Source organism: Phycodurus eques, chromosome 1, assembly GCF_024500275.1.
Source record: "Phycodurus eques isolate BA_2022a chromosome 1, UOR_Pequ_1.1, whole genome shotgun sequence".
NCBI classification, from domain to species: Eukaryota; Metazoa; Chordata; class Actinopteri; order Syngnathiformes; family Syngnathidae; genus Phycodurus; species Phycodurus eques.
In genome coordinates this window covers 23,987,136-24,012,191 of record NC_084525.1, presented here as the reverse complement: position 1 = coordinate 24,012,191, position 25,056 = coordinate 23,987,136, and the positions used below count along the sequence as shown (strand labels likewise).

The 25,056-nt window shown below is 41.4% G+C and overlaps 3 protein-coding genes and 1 long non-coding RNA gene across 7 annotated transcripts in view; 1 reads left to right on the top strand and 3 right to left on the bottom strand.

The window, feature by feature from the left end:
- si:dkey-190l8.2 overlaps window positions 1–1,033 on the bottom strand; it is a 38,699-nt gene extending 37,666 nt beyond the window's left edge. The window contains exons 1-2 of the mRNA XM_061684048.1: window positions 994–1,033; window positions 262–617 (exon numbers count right to left, since the gene is read on the bottom strand). Of these exons, the coding sequence (XP_061540032.1) occupies window positions 262–504 (243 nt within the window). The 5' untranslated portion in view covers window positions 505–617; window positions 994–1,033. The remainder of the gene's footprint in view (window positions 1–261; window positions 618–993) is intronic.
- Window positions 360–22,694, top strand: lipt1 (lipoyltransferase 1). 4 transcript variants are annotated; one of them, XM_061684088.1, is made up of 5 exons: window positions 7,621–9,019; window positions 11,717–12,041; window positions 12,141–12,267; window positions 12,978–13,199; window positions 14,301–22,694. In XM_061684088.1, the coding sequence occupies exons 2-5, from the start codon at window positions 11,736–11,738 to the stop codon at window positions 14,711–14,713; spliced, it is 1,068 nt and encodes a 355-aa protein (XP_061540072.1). In that variant the 5' UTR covers window positions 7,621–9,019; window positions 11,717–11,735; the 3' UTR covers window positions 14,714–22,694. The 4 variants fall into 4 exon arrangements, with proteins under 4 accessions (XP_061540056.1, XP_061540063.1, XP_061540072.1 ...); XM_061684072.1 differs by lacking the exon at window positions 7,621–9,019 and adding an exon at window positions 360–717 and having other exon boundaries at window positions 11,717–12,267; XM_061684079.1 differs by lacking the exon at window positions 7,621–9,019 and adding an exon at window positions 3,963–4,878 and having other exon boundaries at window positions 11,717–12,267.
- On the bottom strand, window positions 3,815–9,544 carry LOC133406461 (uncharacterized). Its single transcript, XR_009769055.1, has 3 exons — window positions 7,254–9,544; window positions 6,810–7,024; window positions 3,815–4,875 (listed from the first exon to the last, which is right to left on the bottom strand). It is a non-coding gene; the product is annotated as an uncharacterized LOC133406461 (long non-coding RNA).
- An 89-nt stretch (window positions 22,695–22,783) lies between the features above and the next one.
- Window positions 22,784–25,056, bottom strand: part of mrps25 (mitochondrial ribosomal protein S25) — a 2,725-nt gene continuing 452 nt past the window's right edge. The window contains exons 3-4 of the mRNA XM_061693460.1: window positions 24,690–24,777; window positions 22,784–23,735 (exon numbers count right to left, since the gene is read on the bottom strand). Coding sequence (XP_061549444.1) covers window positions 23,546–23,735; window positions 24,690–24,777 — 278 coding nt within the window. The 3' untranslated portion in view covers window positions 22,784–23,545. The remainder of the gene's footprint in view (window positions 23,736–24,689; window positions 24,778–25,056) is intronic.

Genomic DNA, 25,056 nt, shown 5'->3' with positions numbered 1-25,056 from the left:
ATCCTTTTTCGTTTATTTTACATATGTTTTGATTGTTCGAGCTAAATAAAGGTCAAATCAAATCAAACTACACCACTGAAGTAAACTAAATACATATAAATCAAATGAAATACAAAAGGTACGCGTAATCAAAACTTTACTCCGCTCACCTATTCAAATTCATTTACTTCAAGTACCTTTCATGTGAGAAGATTACTTTTGATACTCAAGTACATTTCATGTGAGAATACTTGAAGACTTTTAGTTGAAAGAATGACTCACGTCTAGGTCGCCGCTTCGAGTCATCCAATCAGATTCGTGTCCTGAAAGTTCCTCACTCTCTGATTGGTTTCGTGCAAGCGTCCTTTCGTGTTGTGTTCCGTTGCCATTGTGACAGTTCGCTTCGACCACCGCGGCTGTGAAAATGTCGAGGAAGAACAGGGATGGATTGAAGAAGAAGGCGAGCGACAGACGCCACAAGACGGACAGCTGGAGCGGAGACATGCCGAACGACGCTCTTCCCATCTGGAACGTTCCACACGCCTTCAATACACCATGTGGACTGGACTCTGGACCCAACTTGTTGTGACCCACTGCTGGCGTTTCTTTGGAAACTTCAACATGACCTCTGCCTTCTCCTTATAAAGACAGATAGCAAGGAGGTGGAGGAGGGCCAACCCAGGAAATGCGAGTCCTCCCTATCTCATGCAACGTGGGGCCAAAATAAGGGTGGGCAAGGTGAGAATTAATTCCTATTACTATTCAAGTCATGTTTTACAATTTAACTTTTTGACTTTTTACCTCACCTTCGAATGAATGACCAGGCCCATCTGCCTATTTTAAAAATGGAATGTGGCCCTTGATACTAGACCCTAACCAGAAACGTTTGCCCACCCATGGCCTAAAATAAGTGAAAACAAAGTCAGCACAACTCAACACCAAACCTAAAAGCAGTCCCCCCTCTAACACTGTGCCTTTGAAAATAGGAATATGTGATGCATAGAAGATGTCTACCTTCAGCTAATTTGCAGTCTTAGTCCCTGCTTGAGAAAACAATGAAGGAATGTTTGTGTGCGAGTGTGTCTGTGTGTGCGCGCATGCGCGTGTGTGCTTAAAACAATGCTGCTCTGACAAAACCCCTGGCTTCCACTAGATGGGAGAGAACTTAAAATCTACTGTATGAATCCACCTGTTGCCATTCTTACAGAAAAAAAGTAATGGCTTAGCTTTGTGTGTAACGTAACAGGCCCCCATTTCATACTGAGACTGAGTTACCATCCTGTGTATACTTTTTGTTTGGTAGTGTGTGAAATTGTCATCATGTAAACTGTGTGCCTTGGCTCAACAAAGATTGGGAAACACTGCCTTATAGCATAAAGTAAAGTTACGTATTTGTCGGTAGTTACCACCTTCTGTCTAATCATCACTGCGGGTTACAGAGTGAATTATCTTGTCTTAAATATACAATTTTTGGTCATTGGCACTCTTTGGCTACTACAGCGAAAGGGAGAAACACTGCACGCATACACCGGACATTGCTATAAATACGAAGCATGCTAAGAAGCTAACGTCAGAGATACTAAGCAAAAATGATTACAAGTAACGATGCCCCTTTTTTAATTGTAATGTGATGCCCAACAGTGCCATCCAAATTAGTGATCAACAATCGCTAGCAATAACATAACTAGGAAATGGTTTTGACAAGAGTCTTTTGGTAGCCATTTAAATATACAGAGATATGAAAAATCATGGTGACTGATGTTAGCGAGCTAATTTATAATCCATGCTTTCTCATTTTTATGAAGTTATGCCGTGCTTGGACTGCATCGAGTAGCCTACTGCTAAAACTACATCTGTGATTAATGTACCTCTTTGCAAATTTTCCCACTGTGGGAGTAATAAAGTTTCTTATCTAACTAGACATTTTAATAGCCTTTATCAATTATACATTTACATTTTAATAGTTGAAAAAAGCCAAACACCAGCAAGACAACAGTTTCTTCTAGAACTCTAAAACTACAACCACAATTCCAGTGAAGTTGGGACATTGTGTTAATCATAAATAAAAACAGAAAACAGAATCAACCTCTATTTAATTGAATACACTACAAAGACAAGCTATTTAATGTTCAAACAGTTGTGGAGTTTGTATGTTCTCCCAGTGCCTGGTTGGGTTTTCTCCGGGCACTACAATTTCCTCACACATCCCAAAAACATTCATGGTAGGTTGATTGAAGACTTTAAATTGCCCGTAGGTATGAATGTGAGTGCAAATGGTTGTTTGTTTTTAAGTGCCCTGCGATTGGCAGTGCCCAGCGATTGGCAGTTCAGGTTGTGCACCGCCTCCCACCCGAAGATAGCTGGGATTGGCTCCAGCAGGCCGCAACCCTCGTGAGGATAAGCGGTAAAGAAATTGGATGGATGGATGATTCAAATTAAAAAGGTCATTCGGAACAGGTGTTTGGGGGCTATTTCTGTGCACTGGAAGTGGGACATCCAGGCTTGGAGTGAGTCTCCCAGGCTGGAGTTGGGACTACCTATGCTGCAGGTGGGGTCTTCCAGGTGGCGCTGAAGTTGGGTCTCCCAGGCTGTGGCTGGGACTTCCAAGCTGAAGGTGGGTATTCCAGGCTGGGGATGGATATCCACGCTGGCGGTGGGTCAGCCAGCCTGGAGGTGGGACTTCCAAGATGGAGGTGGGACTTCCATGCTGGAGGTGGGTCTTCCTGGCTGGGGCTGCGATATCCACGTTGGCGATGGGACATCCAGGCTGGAGGTGGGACTTCCAGGCTCAGTCACTGATGGTGTAGTGGTACATTCACCTGACTTTTGTGCAGGCAGCGTGGGTTCACTTCCCCCTCAGTGACTGTGTGAATGTGAATGTGAGTGCGAGTACCTCTACTGTATGTGCCCTGCGACTGAGTGGCAACCAGCTCAAGGTGTAGTTACCTATTGCCACACGACCCTGAATAGACTAAGCTGTATTGAGAATGGATGGATGGATATAGTTGCCTGTTATTATACAGGCAAACAAAACAAAGACAATCAATGGATGAATCCTGCAGGTGCGAGTTGTGTTGTTAAGTGGTTAACAGTTACTTCTGTTTGACCCAATTTTGTAACCACTTTGTCCATATTTGCCAAAGACTGACCCCTTTTCTCTGATTGGTTGCCTCCGTGTAGAAGACCCACTTGTGAGAGCACACGTGTTTGTTATGTTGACAGTGCTGGCTGGGGAGTGGAGAGGTCGGTGGAGCTCTTCACTAGTGACGTAGATCAGCTTGAGAAACCCAAATGACCTGATTTCATGCCTCTCAGTAGAAGAATGTCTGGAACTCAGGAATGCGTGGAGAATTTTAATTCATATTTCACATGTTTACTATGTTACCATAGAGCCAATGTTACATACATCCCAAATACTAGAAAAGTTGGTTTGGTTAAAAATGGCACCTTTAATAATGGCATTTCTCACAGTTCTGGCTAATTATATTTACCAAATATTTGATCTTATTTATTCTTAAAATAAAAAAAAACGAAATAAATTCCATATGATGACAGTGTGATCGTACAGTGTTTTATCTAAAGCATTCTTATACAAATAATATTTTTAATTTTAATTACTTTTCTTAATTTTGAAGGATCGTATCAACAGGACCCATGGATGTTTCCTGTAAAAAAGTGGATTAAAACCGTAGATCATTATTATGGAATTAATCACATATTTGTTTCTTACACAAAGAAATAATAAAGTGATAACATAATTTTTTAACAATACATTATAGTTTAGTTTTAACATTATAGTTTAGTCATGATTTCAACTAAAAATTCTCTCTCTCTCGCTATATATATATATATATATATATATATATATATATAGCGAGAGAGAGAGAGAGAGAGATTTGTAGAAGACAATTCATTGAACGCATCATTATTATTATTATTATATTTTTTAAATGATATATTGGCTGACGTGCTGCCATGGTGGGGTGGGGGTGGGCACACGCACAAAAACTATTGCAGGTGGGGGCAGTCTCCAAGTGCCCACTTCACGGCGCAGATCTGTGATCTCCTCACGAGCCAACTTTACAGTACATCAGCCGCCTGTGCAAGTCTGCTTGCATTTCCTTATAAACATAGTTTGTACGTTTTAATCTCCCAGACTCGAGCAAATCAGTTTCTTACTTGCGCCATGTCAAAGACTGTCAGTGCACCACTTGTGCGCTGCATTTAAAGGGAACGAGAGGAGCTGCTTTGATTGTACAGGGTTGAAGTCTGCTGTGAACACGCCCACACCAGCACAGACGTCCCACTTTTAAAAGCGCTTCTCTACGCAGATCCAGAAAATACTAATACCGGTTCTGACCCACCTCCTCACAGAGTTACGCCACACGCAATGCTGAATTTACGCTAGTCACAAAAATAGAACCCGAGATCTCCACAATTCAGGACTGCGTAATTCCCAGTCTTAGCACATTTTCATCAGTCATCTTTAAATATGTGCAATGTATTTAGAAAAAAAAAATATCTCAACTAAATTTCCAGTCTTTAAAACTGTTTAGAAATATTTTGCAAAAATTAATCTAAATAGCTTTTCCATTGTGAAACATAAAAGTGACAAGAACTCAACTGCTGTGGCGTTTAGGAAGTCAAATTCATGCAGGATGAAAAAAACAAAACAAAAAACACAACTCTAGGACACTATTGTACATTGAAGAGTTGCCAGGAAGTGTCCCAGTGAGGCTCCATCCTCGGGTGGAGCCATCACACCTTATTGGCCGCCGACCGCTGATGCTCCATCACGACAGCCACACCTGACAGCGGTAGGACGTATGAGGAGGCCAGGCTCTGCAACCCGCTCAGCAGGCATCGCCAGCTGAAGCTGCAGGCTTTCTTCACGTTCTGGTGAGCATACAGTACCCAGGCGATGAGTCTGTTGAACTTTACTCAAGTGGTAGTTCCTGTTTTTTCGCTAGGGTTACATTCCAGTAGCCCCGCGACAGACGAATATCTGTAAAGTAGCGACCGCATATTTATTTTATTTTTCATTTTCTTTACATATGGGTTATTTTCAAATAACTGGATAAATAACAGTAAAGTTATTCACGGTAAAATTCTAAGATAGCAATTTTTTAAATGGTTTTATATCGGTAAATGTTGCCCATGCTGAAAATGCCATGTTTAAAGTTCTATTTTCAAAATGTTGTTGATGATTTCATATTTTAGGAATTCATAGTAAAGGGAATCCTTATTGACAGAACAAATGGTGGTGGTCCACTGGAATACACTCCTTGCATAACGGTAAAGTGGAGAACAGTAAAGACATAAACAGCTTCATACAAAATTGTTAGTTGCACAAATTACATTCAAATTCTGTGGATACAAGTGCATAAAAAGGAAGCGGGATTGGTTTTCCCTCAAAAAAGAAATAAAAATGGGGGGAAAAAAAATTTTCAACCATGTGACTCTGCAGGTGCCTTGCCGCGAATATGTGGTGCTCCACTGAACCCAAAATATAATTTAGCATATTTAAAACATGTTTCAAATCATGAAACTTCATTTGCGACACAAAACGGTAAATACATTTTGGAATTTAAAAAAAAGCCTACATTCCAGCTAAACCTCCGCAATATAAAATTAGACGTACGATTTAAAAATCTGCGATACAGTGATACCTCGAAGTCAATCTCGATATGGCGAGGGACGACTGTACTACATTTTCTCCAACTGTGATGATGTAATGCATTGACATTTCAAAACTGCACTACCAACTTGGCACAACTATCTCTTTTTTTTACAATTTTTGAATGTTTGTTAAACCTAATAAACCCTCATATTCACTTTATATATGTATACGTGTATTTGCTTCATTACTAGTAATGTTTGATACCACCGATTTCTTTTTTTGATCCGATACTGAGTAAAAGTCAAGCTGGTATCGGTGATACTGATCCAATACCACAAATCATAGCTTCACTACTTAGTCATTTATTTATTTTACATTTGGATGTATTATGAGGTAGCTGTCAGACACTTACTATTTTATAATACTGGGAATTGCCAGTGAATATTAAAATAAATAAATAAATAACTGCCACCATAATTTCACAAGTTTGTCAATACCTACATTTTAAAAACATGAATTTAACAGTGTGAACAAATGAAATTGACTGAAAATAATTGATTTATATTGTTGATATTGTTTTTATTTATCTTGTCTAGTAAACAGTATATTTTTCTAAGTTCACCATGGCTGTTTTATCGCAATTGCCCTGTTTAATGACAACTGTTTGATGCAATCCACTTTCAATTATCAATACTTTAGAAACCTTACATGAATACATCTATGCTGATTTTCTTATTTGAAATTATATTAGTGATACACATTTTATTGCTCCAAGCTGAATTCATGCAGGTATTTGATGAAGCATGTATTTATTTCGTTACTTATTTCATAACTATAGTTATTCATGTGAATAACTCCAACAGCAACAGTGTTTAGTGTTTAAAGCTCCACATTATCCTCCTCCATACTTGAATATTGCCTGCCTGCAGCAATACATTTTTACTTTTGCACTTAAGTACATTTCAGTCTGTAGTTTTTAACTTTGACTTAAATACAAGAGTTAAATCAGTACTTGTACTTTTACCAGAGTCATTTGTATCTATACTTGAATACCTTGAAGGTAGAAAAGCACTATACACGTGAAAGTCCATTTAAGTACAGAGTGTGAGCACCTTAAGGCTACATTCGTTTATCCAAAATGAGCATTATTGTTGAAAAGCAAATTCAGCACATAATTAATAATAAAAAACAAAGGAGATGCTTCTCTCACCCTAATGTACTTCTTCCTTCTCCTCTTCCTCTTCTCCTTCCTCCTCAACTTTTCCCCTGGCGTTTCCTCGCTTACTTCATCCTCAATCAAAGGTTCGTATTTATCAGGCAGTGTGGCGAAATATACCGCCTTGGATGTTTTCTGCTGCGTCTCGTCGGTTGCCATCGTTCGTCTTTGAGGCAGGGTTTTTGTGTGTGTCTTCCTCTACTGAGGACCTTTGGAGCGGGAAGTCCAACTTTATTAGTAGCCTGAAGCTGTAGCTTGTTGGAGTTTAAATAAATGCAGGATTAGACAAAGAATGTACAAGTTTTTTTCCCCCCTTCTGATCTGAAAATCTTTACATTCTTGCCTCCCAAAAAAAATTGTCCTTTGTGCAGGCGCTTCTCCATGTTTGTTTTACAGAATAAACACGAAACTTGTCCCTGAGTCAATAGGAATACTTACGTAGATGATCTAGGGGACTGAAAACCTCTTACTTGAGTGCGCTTCATTGAAAATAATCCAAATGCTGTACTCCTCCTTGAAGGTCTGAAGTTTGCTTGCAAGGAAGAGCAAATAAGTGTCAAAGCAACTTATTGTTTTAGGACAAACACACTCCTTATTCTGTTTGCGGCCAGATAGTCAACGGAAGTTTCAGAAGCACAACTCTTATAAGTGTCAGTTAAACTGGAGACGTACCGACTGAAAACAATCTTGAGTGGTTTCTTTGTGTACTCACTGCCGACCTGGGGGACTCTGACCCCGTGCGGTCATGGGAGGAGCGCCTGGGTGCACCTGGACCACTAAAGTTGTTTTTTAGGTTTTTTTTTGAGTGACCGCTGTAGAAACACAACTTGGACCTGCAGGATTCATCCAATGATTGGGTTTGTTTTGTTCAGTTTGTCTTCATCAGACTTTTATTTTCATCTCATTCTTATACAGTCACCTTAAGGAAGTTTGTTGTGAGGATTTAGTTAATTATCTTCCAAGCGCGGACTCATAGGGGCAACGGCTGAAAAATAATAAATAATAATAATAACATACAATCCTTGCACGAGAACACTTGAAACGCTTTTCAAACTTTCGTCTTACTGCAGATGGAGTAGACCAAAGCAGAGTCGGCAAAAGTACTTACACTAAGCAGAAGTATAGATAAAAAAAAGACTGGCAAATTCTATTTCCATTCCATTTCTGCACTTAAGGAAAAGTAAAAAAATAATAATAATAATAATTCAAAAGTATAGTTTCTGAAATGTACTTGCGTTCAAAAGAAAACATTTGGGGAGCATTTTTTTAAACAAAAATGTTCAAATAAAGCCATCTTTGTTTGAATAAAAAGTGTTATAATATGAGAAAGAAAGTTGTATTTTTTAAAATTCACTTGCCTAAATATGAATTCCTTCATATGATAATATTTAACTTTAATATCATATTATTACGACGTTATCACTGAAAAATTCAACTTCATCGCCAGAGGATTATGACTTTTTAATCCCGCCCAAAATATGTCTTTGACCACCGACGGGCCGTCATTGGAACAGCAGGCGGCCAAACATAAGGACTGTGACAGTATCGTCTTAAGACACACAAGGGGCACTGCAAGAGTTTGTTTTGAAGGATATATATTTTAATTAGAAGACAATATTCCAGCCATTCATTTTCTACACTGCTTAACCTCTGGTGTCACGGATAAAATCATTATGATATTTTTTATTATTGATTTTAGTGCTGTATATGTTCAATAATTATTTTATATTTGTTATAGCTATGGTTGTAGTTCTTTTAAAGTGCTCTAGAAAGAAGTTGAGTGGCCTTTTTTTCTCAAAAATAGAAAACTTCTGAATTCCTATGGCATTTAGGGGTACACATTTATAAGCGTTGCGAACATGGGGGGCATGTGGGGGTCCTTGCGGGAAAAACCCGAGTGGATGACTGGAAGACCACCTCAGATGGGTTTTGAGCTCTGATTTTGGATGATTTACTGATTACAAATTGTTAAAATGTCACTGTCTAAAACCACCAGAACTCAAAGGTTTACACATACGCACACTAAATTGTTCTATTCATATTTTATACCAAATGTAATAATATGTTTCTGTCTCCAATAGCTTTAGATGGAATAATATTTTCATATGTATATAAAACCCATTTTGGTCGGAACTGTTCGCTCAATATATACACGGAAGCTTTATGGTGACGGACAAAGGCCACGGGAACGCCAAAAATTGACGGTAACAACTTCTTCTTTTGGGCACGTAAGAACCGGCGTTGTTGTGTTAAATAGCCTCGGCACGAGTGATCGTTTGCTGCTGTTTAAGGGGAATATACTCGCCGTGACAATGTGTGCTTGTTTTGGCTCTCCGAGTGCAGCGATGCTAATGCTATGCTAGCAAAGTAGCACTCAGCAAGGACGACGCAGTGACGTCATGTATGTTGCGTCGAAGAAGAGTGAACTACTTTACTGCAGTGAGGCAAGCCGTTCGAGCTTTTGTTCGATTCTACTCGTCAATAACTAAATTTGTTACTCGTGAGGCAGAACTGTGCACTAGTTGATAACGGTGTGCTACAGAAACAAATTCGAGTAGTTCACCTCTAACATGCCCCGCGAGTGACTTACTACTTCTACCAGTGTACCCTAGTTCGTTCATTCATCTTCCGTACTGCTTATCCTCACTAGGGTCGTGGGCGTGCTGGAGCCTATCCCAGCCATCTTCGGGCAAGCGGCGTGGTACACCCACAATGCATGTTTTTGGGATGTGGGAGGAAACCGGAGTACCCGGAGAAAAACCACGCAGGCACGGGGAGAACATGCAAACGGTAGTTGGAGCCGCTCTAGTACGACAACAGACAGTCAATTGACAGAGAACACTTTTGAGACATAAAGACATTGACAAAAAACAGTCAATGATCAATAAAGGGTTGCGAGTTATCTGGTAATGCCGGTAAAAAAAATTTTTTTTGACAATTGTGCAAAAAGATGCAGAGTCCTCTCGCACTTAGAGCATGTCATGTCATTAACAGTATTTGTTAAAGTAATTTAATTGCAATAAAGTAATTTAATTATAGTAAGTTAGCACCTATTATTTCTGTCATGTTGATTTGACCTAAACTTATGTCAGTGGCCAATCCTTGAATGCCCCCTAGAGGTCATTGATGTTTTAACTTTTGTCTAAAATGCTAGAGAACAATTTTGAATATACTCCGTATACAGTACACAACTATATAAATAAATGAACAAGTCATGTAAATAAACACATTGCTCCATCTTGTGATCGGCTTGGTTATCGTTTTTTTAAACTTGCTGATCGGCCCCAAAAATCCTGATCGTGTAAACGTGAGTCACGTGACTTGTATATACTTGTGTACTGTATACGTAGTATATTCAAAATTGTTCTCTAGCATTTTAGACAAAAGTTCAAACATCAATGACCTCTAGGGGGCATTCAAGGATTGGCCACTGGCATAGGTTAAGGTCAAATCAACATTACCACATGACAGAAATAATGGGTGCTAACTTACTATAATTAAATTACTTTATTGCAATTAAATTACTTTAACAAATACTGTTAATGACATGACATGCTCTAAGTGCTAGAGGACTCTGCATCTTTTTGCACAATTGTCAAAAACATTTTTTTTTACCGGCATTACCAGATAACTCGCAACCCTTTATTGCTCAGTGACTGTTTTTTGTCAATGTCTTTATGTCTCCAAAGTGTTCTCTGTCACTTGACTGTCTCCTGTCGTACTAGAGCGGCTCCAACTACCGGAGACAAATTCCTTGTGTGTTTTTTTTGGACATACTTGGCAAATAAAGATGATTCTGGTTACTCAAACTTTCTCACTGTCACAGGTATATGGATGGGTGTTGTCTAGAGTTTGTGTCCGTTTGGCTTTTCCTTTGTTTTGTTTTGTTTTTTTCCACGCTGGGTTGCTTGAACACGGCATGCTCCTCCTTGTGTACATTCTTCAGGTCCCCGATCAAATTTGTTGTTGAAGCATGACGTTCCCCACGACGTACTTCAGTTGTGCACAGACTGCAAATAACTTGCCTGTTGTTTGTCTGAGACACTGCAAAATATTTCCACACCGACGACGTGTTTTTTCACGGACAAAATTGGAAAAAAACTTTATTGGCCGTCAGATAGTAACAGTACTACACCACAAGAGACTGACAAGGCTAAAAATAAACTAACTTTTGGATTCATACGCAACGGTGACGCAGAGTAAATATTTTTTGCGGAGCCGTTCGATGACGTCCTTGATTGGCTCAACGAATTATGACATGAAAGCCGATCAGTATAAAATGTTAATTATCGGCCGATACCGATCAAACCAATCAGATCGGTGTAAAGTCTACTGCTAACCGTTAACATTTCAAGGGCTGATTTTTGCAGATTTTTTTTCACTCATACATTCCAACATAAAGATGGTGACATTCAAACAAACCTTCCTGATAAATCGGACGATTTTTATCTGTTGTAAAGTTAAACAAATAGTATTGTAAAATGTCAAATGTTCTGTCTGTAATTCATATATTTATTGTTGTTGTAAGTGTTAAGGAACTTGCTATTTTTTGTTAGTTATTTTATTCATCTTTTATTCATTACATATTTTGAAATTCATCGGCCGCTGTAAGCCTTCAGCTGACACTCTTAAGGTTTTTTTTTTTTTTTTTTTTACTTTATTGAACATTGTGCACTGTGCTCTTGCAGTCATCCTTACAGTACGGCCACCTCTTGGAAGAGAACAGTGCTGAACATTCTCCATATATCAAATGGGTTATCGGAATTTTACCGGCGTCAGCATTGGCCTCAAAATCCGTATCGGTTGGGCCCTAGTTATAAGCAGACATCCATGCAAAATAGTACACTGAAAAAAAGCCCTACCCCTACACTCCCAACGGCTCACCTGTGTTCTCATTGTAGAGCGGCCTGCCATGTGGAGATGATGGAAATGTTGTCACACGTCAGAGGGACATCGGCGTTCTTCAGAGACTCCTTCAGGACGGGCAGTTGTAACACGCTCACTCGGGTGACTCGCGCCTGCAGCACTCTGTTGACTGGGAGCAGCAAAGGGGGTCTTGTCCTGCACTCCCAATCCAGCGACGTATATGACAACCTTTCCCTGGAGGACTGGATCGATGCCAATGTGGACCTGAAGCGACTGAATGTTCTGCTGCTGTGGCGCAACACGCCGGCTGTGGTCATCGGGCGACACCAGAATCCGTGGAAGGAGTGCAATCTGTCGCTCGTGAGGCGTTCCGGGATATCTTTAGCTCGCAGGCGAAGTGGTGGAGGCACGGTCTTTCATGACCTAGGGAACTTGAACTTGACCTTCTTTGCTTCCAAGAATGCGTACGACCGCCAGAGGAACCTGAAGGTCATCACAGAGGCCCTGAGGCGTCTCCGGCCCGGACTGGATGTTGAGGCCACCGAAAGGTTCGACATTTTCCTCAAGGGGTGCTACAAAATCACAGGTAGGGTTGCAAAATTCAGGGAATTTTCAAAGGTGGGAACTTTCCATGGGAAGGAACGAGAACTTCACAGAAATTTAATGTTGCCTGATAATAGGAAACATGGGGAAAATATAGTTTAGCATCTTCCTGATTAAAAAAAAAAAGTACAATGATATTTTGATTTACGACCAACTCATCTTACCAGTTTTTCGAGTTGCTTGGTCGATTTATTATTTGTACATTTTGCGGCTCAAAATTTTTGTTACAAACAAGCTTCAGATACGCTGCCGGTTGAGTGAAGTGGAAAAAGAATGGACCAATGCAGTTACTGCTATCAGTATTAAGCATGGATGTTTGCTGAGAACAAAACAAAAATATTTATGCTTGAATGTAAAACCTTTCCATAAAATTACCCTCACTTCCAGTTTGGATTACAGTGGTGATTTGAGATACTAGTGACCCAATTTAAGCGTTTTTTGAGGCAACAGCCATCGACTGGAACGGATGGATGGCATTTTAATGGGGAAATATGATTTGAGATATGGGTGTTTTGAGCTACGAGCGTGTTCACAGAATACAAACTCATATCTCAAGACACCAATCCATGACCAAAATTCCTCAGCTCAACTTTCCATGGAAATAATGCGGAAACCTTCTGAAAGTGATACACGGGTAGTCCCGTTGCCCATTGTAGATTAAGGTGTTCTTTTGCGTGTCGTTGTTGACCCTAGGAAGCGCGTCTAGAATCAGCCGGAAGTCATCCTACCATCACTGCACCCTGCTGCACTCTGCCGACCACTCCACCCTCTTGCCCATCTTGCGCTCCTCCTGCCAGGGTGTCCACAGCAATGCCACACCCAGTGTGCCATCTCCTGTGGCCAACCTGGTGGACCATGACCCCACACTGACGTGGGAGGCGCTACTGGATGCGTTGGCAGATCAGTACAGTGCAGGTACACCGGAACCCCGCTTCACTCTTACCTTGACAACCCAATTTTTTTCAATTAAAATGAATGCAAATTGAATTAATCCAATGCACTGTATTTATGGATCATTTTCATATGATCAAAAATAGTAAAGGCACTTGTAAAAGAAAAACAATGTAATTCAGCATTTATTTTTATTTATTTTTTAAATCCTGCCTTGGATTTATATGGGGTTACCATGCTGAAACAGTCACACGTTAAGTCCTATTTTCAAAAAGTAATTGATGATTTAAAATTTTGGGCATTCATCGTAAAGGAAATCTATATTGACAGAGCAAATGGTGGTGGCCCACTGAAATACATGTACACTTCTTGCATTACAGTATAGACATAAACAGCTTCATAAAAATGGTATGAGTTGCACAATTTACGTTGCCCTTCAAATTCTGCGGATACAAGTGCATAAATTATCCAAACTACTCATTACACTCTTTGTACAATAGTAATAATGGTGAAGACGTGCAATTGTTCTCTCATATCTTCAGAAATAACACTATTTGCTGTGTGCTTTTGTGTGAATGCAAAATGGCTGCCCCATCATAGCACTTTATCTCACAGATCCCTCTGGTGTATTGCAACAACATGAGGCTCTCCCCAGTGGTATGAACGGTATTAATATAAAGACAGCTTGAGTGACAAAGGAACAATTTGTAAAAGACCCAATAAAAGGAACTGTGAAGACACGAAGCTGCATTTGTGTTCTTTTTCATGGCAAACACATATTAAGCAATATGGAGAAAAATCCTACATATCCAAAAATGTCATTAGCATCTTCACAAAACAATTTTTCATTTGGGACACCTGACCGTAAAGACATTTGGCATTAAAGGTTTAAAAGATATTACTTCAGAATATTTATTTTCTTCGAAACAATTATGACCTTTTGATGGATAACCTCCTCCAATAATTCAAATACTTGTATCAGTAAAATTGATTTTCAAAAGGAAATTCAGTGGGCCATGTCTTTACCGTTATTGATCAAATTATATGAAAATGACCCTTTTATGCTTTCTGTGAATGCGACCCATTTTCTGTTCTTTTTCCTACCATTTTTGCACACCTCCTCAGAGTTTGGCGGCTGCGGCACAATGAATGCGGTGAACCCTGCTGATGAGTCCACATTTCCTGGTCTCAGCAGGATGTCAGCAGAGCTGCGAGGATGGGACTGGATCTTTGGAAAGACACCTAAGTTCAGCATCCAAACTCTGCTGAAAATGACCGATGACCTTTCATCGGCCGGACGCACGGTCAGGCTGCGTTTGGAAATCAAGCACGGTGTGATTGAGAGCTGTAGCTTGGACGTTCCCACCTGCTGGCTTCCGCACAGCCTAAGCAGTGAGCTGAGCAGCGTGCTGGTGGGACAGCGATTTTGTCCACATCACACTGCTGTAGCTTTTTCGATGCTGTTACGTTGCGAGAGTGGCGAGAAGCAGAACAGACTGCGGAGACTTTGTGATGCCATATTGGCAGTCATGGGCTAAAACAAACAGAAACTGGGGTAACCCATTTTAATCCTGATGTCGTGGCCTTTGAGGAATTCCCGCATTGTTCAATGTGTATAACACCTGATGTAAGATGTTCAAATAAGTGAAAACCTTATATCGTGAACCCCCACTACTCACAGGGGTTTGGGACCGGGCCCGACCGCAAGTAGTGAAAATGTGAATTTTTATTTTTTTTTTATTTAAAAAATAAAATAAAATTTGAATAAGCAGGGATATACCACCAATAAGTGTTTTCCATGAAAAACAGGTTTATCTATATAAATATAATATATATACATATATATATGTAGCCCTCACTGGCAGTACTCACAAAACCGTTGAGCCCTCAGTTCACTGGGGAAAAGAAAACCGAAACCGATTGGCGTAGGAACGCGCCCTCAAAACGCTTCAGTAGGCACAGCGACTGGATCCCGTAGCGTCGAAGCGGCAGCCCGGTGGCGTTCAGCAGGCAGGACCCGTGGCCTTGAAAGAGTAAATCCGTTTGCGTGGAAAAACCAGCTCAAGAACCCCAAAAAAACAACAACTCTTATCTCCCGCCCTCTTTTTCACACGACCCACCTCCTTCCCCCCAATCCCATTGGACGCACCACCCATTCAATCAATCATTAAAAAAAAAAAAAAAAAAAAAAACTGAAATGTTCACAGACCCCTCGGAACGCAGGACACCCCAGTATCCATCCACACAAAGAACCAAACAAATACAGTTCAACACATTTTAGTCAGTACACTACAGTCTCCCCCCACAAAAAAAAAATGGTCATGCCCTCATGACATGTATAACAACATAACCTTTTATGAACAGGATAAACACTCCCCTCTCAAACCAATCCACTTATAAAAAGTGCTCTTGTACCTCAAAGGTGATGGAGATAAACCATCTGTCTTATCATCAACCTTAGCTAGAGAGACAGTATGAGTACTAACTGCCACAGAGCTTGGACTCCCTAACAAGTCATAGGTTAGTCGGGTAGGAACCCTTTTCAGTCTTTGAGGCCGTCGTGCCTCGTCTGAACTCTCTGTAACACTGTCTTGTCTCGCAGTCGTTACATCGAATGTCTGTGCTTCAGTGTCCCTTCCAGTATCAACAGTACTTTCAAATGTCTCATCTTGCACTACGGATCCATCGTCATCTGTTGCCGCAGGTGCCTCAACTGTAACCTCATCCATCTCTTGGTTAATTGGAGGGACAACTTGATCCAAATCCAGGCTGACAGGTTCTGATTGAACAGTTTCCTGAGCTTCCGGTTGTCTTGACTCACATATGGAGTGATAATCATACCACACACCCATTTCATCCTCTTCTGAGTCAGATGCAGACTCAATCTTTTCAACATGATCAAGCTTTGCTTTGAGTCTTTTGCTGGCTCTCCTTTTGCGTTGAAGTGTATCTTCGTTCTTTTCCACATTCAATTTAACTTCCTGTCCAATGGGCAGAATGTGATTTCGGTGCAATACTTTGTTAGAGCCTTGTCCGTTCTCTGGCTTCAACTTGAACACAGGCAAACCAGGGAGTTGACTCTCCACAACGTATGGTGTAGCTTTCCAACGATCAGCTAACTTGTGTTTTCCTTGCAGTCCAAGATTTCTGATTAACACCCTGTCACCAGAGACTAATGGACAGAAACGAACTCTCTGATCGTAGCGTTGTTTGTTCCCTTCATTTTTTTTTCTAGCCATGCTCTCGGCGAGCTGGTAGGCAGTCTGTAATTCTCGTTTCATGTTTTTGACGTATTTCAGATAGGACTTGGTGGATGTACCATCACTTGAGACTCCAAATGCCACATCTACTGGCAGTCTAGCCTCTCGACCGAACATGAGAAAATATGGCGAGTGGCCTGTTGAATCATTTAGCGTGCAGTTGTATGCATGCACCAGCTGACTGATGTATTTACTCCCTTTACTTTTGTCCTGTGCATCAAGAGTACCGAGCATGTTGAGAAGAGTTCTATTGAAACGCTCAGGTTGCGGGTCACCCTGCGGGTGGTAGGGTGTGGTTCTAGACTTCTTTATACCAAGCATACTCAACAGTTCATGAATGAGGCGGCTCTCGAAATCTCGGCCTTGATCCGAGTGTACTCGCTTCGGTAGACCATAGTGGACAAAATATTGTTCCCACAGGACCTTAGCAACTGTTGACGCCTTTTGATCCTTAGTCGCAAAAGCTTGAGCATAACGTGTGTAGTGATCTGTAACTACAAGCACATTACAAATGTTTCTGGAGTCAGGCTCAATTGTCAAGAAATCCATACAGACAAGATCCATCGGCCCCTCACTGGTAAGATGTGACAACTCAGCAGCTCTCTTGGGCAGCGTTTTCCTCTGAATACACCTTGGACAATTTTTACAATACGTCTCAACCTGTGTTTTCATATGAGGCCAGTAAAATCTCTCGCACCAACCCATAGGTTTTGTCAAACCCATGGTGACCTGACTGGTCATGCAAAGACTGAAGAACAGTTTCTCTGAACTTCTGTGGGAGTGTAAGAGTTGTCGAACTGGTTTGTTGGGTACAGTACAGAGTCCTTGACCTTTAACTTTTCCCACTCTTTTAACAACGACACATCCGGGTGTTTTCGTTTGTTAGCCCGGTCCGCAAAGTTCTGCACAACAGCACACCACACTTCTCCGATGCATGGGTCTTCCTGCTGAGAATGTGAGATGTCAGCTAAAGACATTTGGGGCAGTGGCTGAGTGCTTACAGAAGAGACACTACAATAAGCTCTGGGTACAGCATGCTTGGATGAGCCCAGGAGATCCACAGCTCTGCAACGGTGAGGATGAGGTGTTCTAATTGACGGCATGTGACAGACAGCTTGGATGCTGGTAGGAGACATGGACACTTCCTCTTCACCAGACATCGCTGTCAGCATGAGGACGCCGTGACAATGCATCTGCATCAATGTTTTGTTTTCCAGAGCGATATTTCAGGCTGAAATCATACATTGATAGCTCCGCTAACCATCTATGTCCTGTTGCGTCCAACTTAGCGGTTGTTAAGACATATGTTAACGGGTTATTGTCTGTGTGAACCTCAAACTTGACTCCGTAGAGATAATCATGCAGGTTGGTAGTGACAGCCCATTTTAAAGCCAGAAATTCAAGTTTATGCGTGGGATAATTTTTTTTCTGACGGAGAGAGGCTCCTACTTACAAATGCAACCGGCCGCAAACCTTCTCCTTGGTCCTGGTAGAGGACACTTCCTAAGCCTTCGCTACTTGCATCAACATGCAGAACATAAGCCAGATTTGGGTTTGCGATTGCTAGGACAGGTGATTCTGTAAAACTGACCTTTAATGTCTCAAAAGCTTTCTCACAGTCTTCATTCCACCTTGCCCCAAACGGCTCTGAGGGGTGGTACCACTCTGTTGTCTTCATGTCTGTTTTGGAGTTCTCTCTCTTTGTTGTTCTTTTCCCATTTCAGTCTTTCCTCCTGGCCTTCCAGTCACAATGCAGCCCTGCAGTAGCTGATTGAGCGGATGACAGACTCTGGAAAAATCTTTCACAAACCGTCGTAGTATCCGGAAAACCCAAGAAAAGAACGGAGAGCAGTGATGTTCTCTGGGCGTGGCCACGACTTCACAGCTTCCATCTTTGAAGGATGAGTAGCAATGCCATTGCTAGAAACGACGTCCCCAAGATAGGTTACAGAGGGACAGCAGAACTGACATTTATCCAAAGATAATTTAAGTCCCTCTTCTTTTAATCTGTCAAGCACTTTAAGAAGGTGCTGCTCATGTTCCTCCAATGTTCTCCTGAAAACAATGACAACATCAAGGTACACTAACACTTCCAGCAGATTCATATCACCAACCGTCCTTTCCATGATACGCTGAAACGTGGCTGGTGCTCTGCAGATGCCTTGTGGCATTCTCTCAAATTGATAAAATCCTGCCGGACAGGTAAATGCCGTTTTTTCTTTGTCAGCATCACATAAAGGGATCTGATAGTAGCCACTTCAGAGATCAAGCACGCTGAACCATTTGCTAGCACTCAGGCATGTCAGGGTATCCTCCACACGTGGGACTGTATACTGGTCAGGAATTGTTCTCCTATTTGATGTCCTGTAATTCACGCACATACGTATGGTCCCATTTTTCTTGCGGACCACAACGATAGGTGACGCATAGTGGCTTCTAGACTCTGAAATTATTCCAGCTTCTTTCAAAGCATTTAAATGTTTTCTCACATCCTCCAAATCCTTTCGAGTTAAGCGTCTAGAGCGTTCTCTGAATGGTTTGTCCTCTGTCACTCGAATGCTGTGTTGTGTGCTCTTTGCACAACCAACGTCAAACTCACTACAGGAGAAAACCTCTTTCCTTTCCATCATTCTCTGACACAGCCTTTCCTTCCACTCAGGAGGCACAGGAGAATCTGCGAAGTTGAAAGACGAGGGGGATAGTTGAGATGTGGACGGCTTAGATGACTTCTTTTCAGGGACTGCCATTTATTACATCCACCCTGTGCAAATGAGCAATTTGCATACCGCGTTTCAATTTCCCATCAGCTGTTTTGCTTTCAGGAGACGCTTATTCACTTTTCGGAGATTCTCTGGTTTTTCACACTCCCGCTGAAAGTGACCATCTTCACCACATTTGTAGCAAAAAACATCTGCACCATATTGAAATCTGGGAGTTCTCTCTTTACCACTTGCATATTTTACAGCAGCTTTTTGAGTGTGGTTCTGGATTGCATGCTGTGGTGGACTTTCTGATGTGGCGACAGAGACAGATAGCAGACGTGCAATATCACTTTTAAGCCCCTGAATTTCCTTCTTCAGACTCTCTATGGCATGGTCGGTCTCCACTCCAACAGCTACTGATGGTGCAGACTCTGGTTGTTTTGACACCACTGACGCCATAGCACAACCTGCACATTCTTCACTCTCTCTCTTTCAAGAACCATCCCCTCTTCTTCTCTTACCTCACGAAGGAGCTCTGTGAAGCTTGGAGCGGGCTTTAGCTTGTAAGTCATCCGTATACGAAGTGCAGCAAGATCATGAGTGAGAGCACCTCTAGCAATTTGCTCGATGCGTGTCCTGTTCATGTCAGTGACGTCGATCCCACCTCTCCGATGAACAGCGTGCAGCAGTTTGTCTAACCTGAGTAAGTATCCTGTCAACTTCTCAGTTTCTTGCTGGAATGTGTTACGGAACTTTACCATGAGATCAGCTGCACTATCTGTGGTCCCAAAAGCTGTTTCTAGGGCCTTAAGATACTCATTGGCAGTGGCATTGGGGTTAGTGGCTCTTAAACCCCGGACAATATCTGCTGCAGGCCCTTTGAGACTTTCAGCGATTCTCTGTTTCTTGACAACATCAGAACATTGCCACTCATCCAGCAGGTGGGTGGTCTGTTCCGCCCAAGAGTCATACTCCTCTTCTCCAGGTAGCGTTGGCTTTATGCCCGAGAAGAAGCGAAGTTTACGATAGCCTTGTCCGTCCATAGGCGGGGCTTGACATTTTTCCACAAGCAAAGAGATGGCATTGACAAGCTCTGTGTTCAAGTCAGGAACAGCGGGTGGGGCAGGCGTGGTCTTAAGCAAACCTGTCACATCATCTAAAGTCTTTCCTTCACTGGCTAAGAATGATACTAGCTTGGATTGGAAGCCTCTTTTGTCACAAGTCACATGGAAAGTCTGAAAATCAGAGACACTTACTACCCACAATTTTGACGGGTCCCCAGCAACCAACTGTTCAGGTAAGTCAGTTTTAGTCATGTCACCTGTGGTCTCAACTAATACGGACCGATTGTTCTTTGTGCGTGTTAGACACCGTCCTCTGATTTTAGTGCGACCAAAAATTTTAGCTTCATCAAGTACCTTATAAATGTTCTCATCAGTAACATCAAGAGTAACCCCACTAAGCACAATAGAATTCTTAACATCAATACCGTTGTCGTCACACCATTTGATTATTTGTTTGGACTCCCATGTTTTGTTTTGTCAGTCACACAAAACACACTCAGTATTGTGATTACAGTGCTATTACAACCCCGGTCAACATTGACCGAATTTCTTCTTCTTTTTTTTTTCTTTGCTCACAAATACACTAGTGAACAATAACAATCCCGGACGAGCCCCCACATGTAGCCCTCACTGGCAGCACTCACAAAACCGTTGAGCCCTCAGTTCACTGGGGAAAAGAAAACCGAAACCGATTGGCATAGGAACGCGCCCTCAAAACGCTTCAGTAGGCAAAGCGACTGGATCCCGTAGCGTCGAAGCGGCAGCCCGGTGGCGTTCAGCAGGCAGGACCCGTGGCCTTGAAAGAGTAAATCCATTCGCGTTGAAACAGTCAATCCCTTCGCATCGAAAAACCAGGTCAAGAACCCCAAAAAAAACAACTCTTCTTCTCTCCCGCCCTCTTTTTCACACGACCCACCACCTTCCCCCCCAATCCCATTGGACGCACCACCCATTCAATCAATCATTAAAAAAAAAAAAAAACCTGAAATGTTCACAGACCCCTCGGAACGCAGGACACACCAGTATCCATCCACACAAAGAACCAAACAAACTTTTAACTAGTTTTCACAACAGCAATTCAAACAAATGCAGTTCAACACATTTTAGTCAGTACACTATATATATATATATATATATATATATACACACACACACACACAATCTAAATATCTGGGGATCCACTGTGCAGTAATGCCTTGACTTATTTGTTCTGTGACCATGCTGATAACATCAACTCTGTTTTAGCAGTACTCCTGTTCTCACTCGCCAACCAAAAACGGTATCCACACTTCCCCGTCTGCTCTCACCCAAAGCCTTCTTTGTAGTGTAGTATCAACACATTTACCAACAGTGAGCAGCGGTTCTCTGTGAAAATTATATATTAAAACATATAAGAATTTATATTATGTAAGAATCGCCTGACTGATGAACATCTCCTGTCCATCCAATCAAAGATACCAAGTATGCAGCTCTATCAAAATGGCATAAGAGCAAATAAATTTACCGTAATTTCTCATGCATAATGCGCACCACCAAAGTTGACCTCAAAATTCTGGAAAACCTTTCTACCTACGTATAATGCAGTTTTACAATGCATGATTTTGCTTCTACCCATGTGATCAAAACATTATTATCTGTATTTTGTTGTTTTTTTTTCAAAGAATTATTCTGAAGTTAAGCACTTTATTTGAACATGTAATACTTTCTTTTTATTTACTTGCTCTTCTTTTGAAATTCACAGCCCTACTTGTATTTAGTAAATGAGAAGACACAGTTGTGCTCATATGTTTGATTACCCAGGCAGAATTTGTAAGATGGGTACAATTCTTTAAAGAAAATGAAGGACCAGGCGCAACACATTTATTTTAATGACATTCAAATTAAACGGTCAAGCATTTCAGAAAAGCATTATCATTAAACAAAATATAACCATTAAGAAATTAATCGTGGTTGTTGTTCAGTCATTAGTCATATTAAAAATAATAATAATTTCGCAAATTCTGCCAGGGTATGTAAATTTATGAGTAGTCATGCATACCCCTGTCATAGTGGAATGAAAGTGTAGGCTACACCTTTTTCATAACCGCTAGGTGTCAATGGCATATTAGCATGAAAGTGTACACCTTTCTCATAACCTCTAGGTGGCGATGGCATATGGGAATGAAAGTGCACAGCTTTTTCATAACCTCTAGATGGCGGCATACATTTATAAAATGGGAAGTTTTTTCCCCCATTTTCCCCTATACCTATGTATAACGCGCACTATTGACTTTTGGCAATTTGGGGGGGGGGTGCGCATTATACACGAGAAATTACGGTAAGTTTTGATTCATCATTTTGCTGAAAAGCACTGTTTTAAAACTAAATTTTGGGGAATTTGAAGCATGTTCATACTTTGAATTTTGTGAAATTTTGTGCAGTTTTTAAGTTCAAGGTTATTTTTTTTTAGGTCTTGTCTGGTTTGAGTCACATTTGTTTTTTAAAAAAAGAAAAAAAAGCCTTGTTTTAGTCTGTTCAATAAATGTTTACTTTAAATGTAAATGTTTACCAAAGACTTTCTTTGAGTTTGACACATTGCAGAATAATATTTTGGACAGTTTATTAACATCTTGGTACAAGTAAACAAATCGGATTACATTTTTGTGTGTCAAAATTCTGTATTCTGCTGTATGAGGTGTGGCAGAAAGGTTCCAGGACTGGTGTCACAATAGGTATAGTTAAAATCCAAACTACAAGTTGTCCCCTTGGAAGTAAATTGCCTGGACTGAAAGGCCTTTTTTCGCAGCCTTCTCTGGCATGCCTTCATGTACTCATGGAACGATTCTTCCGGGATCCTGCGCAGCACCGCCGTCACGGCTGTCTTGATGTGGTCCACGCCTTCAAAATGGCTTTGAAAAAATCCCACGGAGCCCGGTCGGGTGAGTAAACAAGGTGCTCCAGCACGGTGAGGAAGTATCAGATGCACAGGGCATTGTGAGTAGGTGCGTTGTCCTCCCACAATTCTTGCCTCTCCTCATTCACTGAACCCAGCAACCGCCACTGCATGTTTTCTGCTTGATTGTCTGGCCCACATTGAAGGGAAAAACTCCTAGTTTGAGTTTGAAATATATCATTTGTGACTCATCTTGTATTCCCATACGGCAGGAGGTCTACAAGAATCTATAACTTGTTTTGATGACACAGTAAGAAGGCCAGGCTTTTCACATGCATTTGCATCTTTCAGGATTCTTCAACATCACATACAAACATGAAGCGTGAGCTCAGACAACAACCGCGAGTGTTGCTGAGTGCAGCTCTTCATGTATTTGCAAAAAAAGGAAACATCTGCTTTTCTTCTCAGCCATTCACTCCTGTTCCGCTCTCATCTGGGCACGATACTTGCCCGTCATCTCTTTAGGCAGCGGCGTGGTGCCAGGGCAAGGCACCTGGCCATCCACCTCACAGATACACTCCCTCAGACAGTACTTTTTTGGGCCAAAGTTGGCAGGGTTGGAGGCCTGCATCTTGGCTTGTGCTTCTCCCTCCAACACCGTCCTGGGGGGGAAAGAAGAGAGCACACGCGTAACAACAAACTTGGTTGCAGAGTGAATTGTTCATTTTAAGTTGCCCTGCAATTGGCTGGTGAGCAGTCCAAGGGGTACCTCACCTCTTGCCAAGATGAGGGCTAAAAAGATGACACAGTAGAGAGAAACTTTGGATGCCATTGCAAAGACAACACAATGACAAAACGGCCACAATAAACAACTACGATCCCTACACAAATGAAACATCTCTCACCACCTAACTGTGTCAAGACAAGCAGAACTAAAACTGGGACTATTTCACTTTATGAACCGGAATAGTTGCCAGCTTGGCTTACTGAAGATAAGACAGGATTGGCTTTACCTAACATTAACATTAAGCCGAGATAGCGGTTAGCATGGTGGGGGGAGTCAGCAGAATCCTTAATTTTTGACCTGCAATACATTTAATATAAAACAATGGCAACGATCTACCAATATCCAATATAAGATATATATTTGATGAGTACTGAACTAAAATGTAAACACTGAAAATTGAGGTATGTACAGTATGTAATATGCGTTTTCTAATGTGGCTAAGCATTAAAGGGTAGCTTCATCCAAGTGTTCACAACAAACACGGCTATACGGACTGGCTATCTGGCCGAAATTACATCAGCTCTGCTGATTGGCGAAAGCCACAATCTCCAGCTTTTCCTTGACAAATGTTCAATGTTCTTGCCCTGACGCTTCACAGTGAAATGAGACTTTGTCCATCCCACCTGCATTGTTGCAACCAATAGTAACAGTAATTCACCATTTTTTGACATTGGCTATCAAACTGATCTATTCAAACACTCAATAAGCACCAGAACAAAAACAATGTATCGATCTCCAACGTGGCGGCTGCGGGCAGGCGTGCCTAGAGGTGTGTGATGAGGTCACGGGGAAAAGATCTATGCAGCATTTGCTGCCGAGCACTACTTACTGGGATTTGCCCAAAATGGTCTTTATGTGTCGTGAAATGTCTTTGTGGTCCTTGCCTTCCACATCCACCAGCACCTGTTCACCGTCATCTAGGGGAACGACACTAATCAGCTCAGGTCAGATAAAATCCAGCAGTGTTTCCCAACCATTGTGCCATGAAACATCATTTCACTCAATTGCGCCAAAACTATTGATTTATTCACAACAAATGATATATCTTTGCGATGTACAGTGAAAGGCAGAACAATGACATTCTCTTCCACTAGATGGCAAAAAAATGCATCTGGTTTGGTGGTAATACTGCGAGATTTTATTTTTCTAATGTCAAATTTGTGTCTTGGCTCAATAAAAGGTAGGAAAACACTGAA